Source organism: Priapulus caudatus, unplaced genomic scaffold (genome assembly GCF_000485595.1).
Source record: "Priapulus caudatus unplaced genomic scaffold, Priapulus_caudatus-5.0.1 Scaffold53, whole genome shotgun sequence".
Classification (NCBI taxonomy): domain Eukaryota; kingdom Metazoa; phylum Priapulida; class Priapulimorpha; order Priapulimorphida; family Priapulidae; genus Priapulus; species Priapulus caudatus.
Genome location: NW_014577114.1, coordinates 160702 through 165945, shown reverse-complemented (window position 1 = coordinate 165945; position 5244 = coordinate 160702). Strand labels below are relative to the sequence as shown.

The 5244-nt window shown below is 40.1% G+C and overlaps 1 protein-coding gene across 2 annotated transcripts in view; it reads right to left on the bottom strand.

Moving 5' to 3' along the window:
• LOC106820947 (protein Wnt-1-like) overlaps positions 1-4234 on the bottom strand; it is a 14469-nt gene extending 10235 nt beyond the window's left edge. The window contains exons 1-2 of one of the 2 annotated variants that reach the window (XM_014825567.1): positions 3579-4234; positions 2181-2446 (exon numbers count right to left, since the gene is read on the bottom strand). In XM_014825567.1, the coding sequence (XP_014681053.1) occupies positions 2181-2446; positions 3579-3679 (367 nt within the window). In that variant the 5' untranslated portion in view covers positions 3680-4234. Of the gene's footprint in view, positions 1-2180; positions 2459-3578 lie in introns of both variants that reach the window. The other variant, XM_014825566.1, reaches the window with a different exon arrangement.
• Between the last annotated feature and the right edge of the window lie 1010 nt (positions 4235-5244).

Here is a 5244-nt window from a genome sequence, read left to right as displayed (position 1 = left end):
ATAACGGCTGGTTTTTTACACCCGATGTCTACATATGGTGGGATTAAGATAAATAAATAAATATATATATATATATATATATATATATATATATAATCGAGTCCGAAATTGACGTACCCTATATATAAAATTAATAAATATAAATAAATAAATATTCAAATAAATATACGCAAAGAAAGGAGAGAACGAGAGGCGGAGAGATAGAGATTTGAAAAATTTTAATTGCTGCAAGCAGTTGCATTCCATAGATTGCGCTAAATTTGGTAGGCTCATATGAGTTGCGGATACCACAGCAGTCTTCCTCGAAACGGGGCTGCATTCCGATCGACGTCGTATTCTACAGGAATTTAAAATGTGGTTGAAACGGCCGGTGTTCGAAAAAAAACTACGTTCATATTTTAACAAGAACCATGCTGTAACAAATAGCGCGATTCCAGGAGAAACCTCTATGATTACGCGAACATTGTAAAATAGGAGTGAGGGAAACCATTAATACTAGCGTGTCTGCTAGTGTCTGCATAAAAGCACAAAATTTATTAATGGAATTTTAATATCTATCACGAATGGAACATAGTGTTATGGCAATGTTCACTCACGTACTCGCGGGCACTCGTGCGCACATGTCAACTAACTGCGTGCCCCATAGTTGCCTTCTAACTCTTATTTCAAGCGGCCTTACACGATTGAAAAAATTAAATATGTAGTATATATATATATATATACTAATGATTATTTGTATGAGGTTAATATAAATTTCAATTAAATCTAATTGCGAGCGATCGTATTGAAGATTTATTGCATAATTAGCGCATTTAACATTATGGGAGCCATAACTTCATATGTTCTTACCACAAAGCCTAACCTTAATATGGATTTATTTCTAAATCATAGCGCAAACAATATTATCATAGTCTGGACTTTATCCCTGGACTAGAAATTTACGTTCAAGCTATTAAGACGCGTGTAATTCTGTTATCCGAGTAAACCTCTGTCTGTGCGTGCTGTAATACTCAACTATGTATTTGAACTTGTTTGTCTGTGTTTTACCCACACACGTTATAGCTCGTCTGGTTATGCTTTACGTGTAGTTTACAGGGTTTTAGAGTTTAGCTGTATCAGTGGGCAGTGACATGGATTAGAGGTAAATCTCAATTGGAATTCAGACAAGACAGTCAGTCTCAGTTCGGTGCGTGCCCAAGTGTCATGGTTTGTGTACAGAGCATGCGGGTGTCAATTGATCTATCATTCCTCGCGTGGTTATTGTAAAATTGCACCCAGCCTATTTAGCGTTAACGGACTGCTTCTACACGGGCATTAGCCAGTTAGACTAAGTATGTGAGTTGACCTTGTTTTAGATTCTGCATATTCGGGCTGTACAATAATATTACCAATTCTGTTAATAATAGTATTTAATTTAATATACTATATATATAAATGTATAACATAATCACTTATAAAACTGTATACGTAAAGATAAATTTTGCAATATATTGCGTATTATCAACAAACTAAAAGAAATTAATCGTGTTGATATAACAATATAACAATATACAATTAAATTGAATTTTCACATGACGGGATTGATTTTCTGATCTACAATGTATAGATATGTAGGCGTTGCTGGTTTGAGAGAGAGACAGAGAGAGAGAGAGAGAGAGGGGGAGAGAGAGAGAGAGAGAGAGAGAGAGAGAGAGAGAGAGAGTGAAAGAGAGAGAGAGAGTAGATAATAAATATATTTACGTCTTGCTTCTTTCACTCATTTACCCATGTATATGGGAGTTAATTTTATGGAAGCAAGAACAAAATGATTCGCTGGCATAGGTTTGCCTGCAATTGCATAATCATTTAAGGATTTCTTTAATGTGCGATGATAAACACATATAATAAAATTAATATGCTGCAGCATTGAACTCATTTATGGTATTTGCTATCTGCAGTTAAATGCATGTATTATCCGACTATTACTCCGTTACACAAACATCAATTTAGTTTTTGTTATATCGCTTGAATTTATGCGGCAAGGAAAATCTATATGTGCCATCTTCGTAAATCCCAATTATTCTAGTAATTATATCATCTAGAGGAAACACGAATAAAGTGATGCATGGTATGTAACCGCGCCGGTGCGTATGTATTTATAGGCCTACTGAGTCACATAACACAACACACAAATTGCTCACCTTTTCTTAAAATGTTTCCAAACGTAGCTTTTCCGTGGTCTCCATCATATGTCGGGCAATTCCAACGTCGCTCTTTAAACTGATGTTTGCACTCGTTGATGGCTCGCTGTGTGCCTTTCGCTATTGCGACGAGGCTGCCCGCGTTTTTCCGCACTAGTCGACGTTGTCTCCTGTTGAACGGTTGCTGTCTAGCATCTAGGAACACCGGATCACCTTTAGCGTTGACCAGTACGTTGTTGCTAGGCGCTCCCGCGTTCACAACGCCCCTGTGGATGAGCCAACAATGGCGGGAGAACCCCATTTTATACTATTGGTCCTCTGCTTGTAATTGGGAATATTAAAGAAAAATAATCACGACGTATTTTGGTGAATTTAGGTTAGTATGATATGTTAGCACGCCATGCATTGCCCTTAACGCCAATTGATACACGTTTCATATTAATTTGTTGTACCCCTGCTTCAACATGAACGTTAATCTCATTGTGAGAATTCGCAGCTACCATGACAATTGCCCATCAAGTAGTGCTCACTTCATGTGTACAAATACAAAATTCAATTATTATAATATTATACAAACTATAATTGGTATCAATTAGCAACGTCAGTTAGCGAACATATATAGTTATAATACGAGCTAGATTGGGAGTCACTGAACTTCCAGTTGTTTAGGAAAGAGTGGTCAGCTATTACCTAGAGTGCAATTTTTACAAAGCGCCACACTATGATGAAAAACTGTACCAATAAAATTACTAGCATCTAAAATGAAAAAACCTTCCATTATTCGTCCCAATAAAATTTATGTTCATGGGGTAGAGGCTGATATAGATCATAAATGGTGCACATGTTTACCGCGTTCTACTAGCGAATTAAACGTGTTAGACTTGAAATAGGTGAAATCGAGATTGAAGTAGCCGTGACAGGTCATACGTGCCGTGACAGGCCACGATATGTGCACAACGTCGCAGATAGGGCATAGTTGAAACAGTTGCATAGAGTTTACGTTAAGAATTGCGCGTAATAGCATACTGACGGCTCAGCGGACAGCTGCATAAATCGCCAGCTAAAGTAGTTGTCGTGCCGACGCCGTGATACCGTATACCCGTCATTCATATTAGCGAGCAAATACCGGTATGTCTACCGACATCTCGTTTAACCGATGACACATTTGCGCCTGACAGAATCCTTCAGTAGACCGAGCAGATAATTGAAACTGGCAGCAACAAGCTCGAGAAGTTGGAGATGGTTTCAAGCAGAAAGTTAAGTGGCTTTTATTGCCAAGAATTACAGTACTCGGCCGCGTCGACTCCGCTCATGTGTAAGCAAATGCGGAGAAACAAGGTGGAAAATCGTAAAGTACATTTAAAGGCGAATAAAGAATGTTATTTTCTGAATACTTACCACCACTTGGATCCGCGGTGTCGTTTGGCGGTAACAACTGCCTGCGGCACGCAACACATCAGTAAAAGCACAAATATTGAGCTTAATTTAGCGTATAACATCTTCGAAAGCGTTCACTATATAAATGTGCAACTGCCGCGGACTGAGAGCTGGCAGTTCTCGGCGCGGTGTGAGACAGATGCACGCCGTATAACGCCCGGCTCTACTCTTCTAGACGAGGATGCGTTGGTTTGCGCCGTAACGCCTGCTTTCAATGTCTACGGCTCTCGAGCTCAGCTACAATAGTCAGCGCTGGCCTGTGTCAATCACACGGGGAAGTGTGGGATGGCTTGCTCAACTCGACTGAAGTGCGCTGCCTCCGTCCCTCTTACTTACTCATCAGGCAACCGTTGCGAAAACTGGATGATTAGGAGCAGATTTACCAACTCTATTCACAAACTTCGGTGCGTCGCTGATGTCAATTGGCAGGCCGACTGGCAGCGAGTTCCACAATGCACCTGTCTTCATTACGCCGCAATTATGAGGCGAAATCACATCGGTACGATATACTGTGTCTGCGACAATGTTTTCCCAAAAATTATTGCGCCCACCAAGAAGGCCTCTTAAAAACGTCGCGTCGATAGCGGCGAGGTAATGCCCGTACTAAAACCATTAGCACTGTGACTGTTAATTGGTAACTACATGTGAAAAGTGTTTGGAGGGAATTAGAACTACACGGCGGCTACGTCATTGGTCGCGCCACGTAGCAGAATCATCGGTGGGGAACAGACTGTTCTGACAGCATCCTCGCTCCCACGCGTTACGCTCCACTCCCGCACAATAGCTCACAATGAACGACAATGCGTGCAAATAAACTCGGTTTGTTTTTATTATTCCGTAACCAATGTCTCACTTTGCAACTTTATTGCCCCGCACGGAATGCCGCACAATTGCTGCTACTCGTAGCTCCATAGATCGCAGCGCGACACAATTAAACAAGATAATTGAGTCGCTTGGCGCGCGACAGTGTGCACCTTGGGACAAACCTCGCTTACGCGACGGTAAACAAAATGAATCGTCAGAGGTAATATAAACGGATAAACAACCCTATTAACAAGTAAATGATCAACTGAGAGCAAGGGACGTGTTTCCTGGGAAAGCCCGGCCCATAGTCATATAAAACGTATGCCGACAATGCTGACGGGAAACAGTTCTATGCGCTCTTTAGCTGGGTAGAGAATTGGAATAGAAATACTCTGAAGTGTTGCATAGAGAATGCTCTGTTTTATAGCGTTGTTACGACACTTGTAGGCGCCTGTAATTCATTACGCGTATTGGCCTTTACGAAGTGATGAGGCATGACACGGATCGGGCCAAACTACACGGCTATTTATATAAATATATAGACATCAATATATATTTATCCTAGACTATTCCTATCATCGCTCTTACACCATTTCCTTATCACACCCATAACACTTAGATTTGTCATGTCTTAATTTGTCATCATAAATTGATAATAGTTAGTGGTTGCGCTTTATTAGTCCGACTATACATACCAGAATCAGAGCACCGTTTTAATCCCGTCTTTAGCCAATGTGGAGTGTGAATTTTTATCGAGAAACAATATAATATATATATATATATATATATATATATAGATAGATAGATAGATAGATAGATAGAT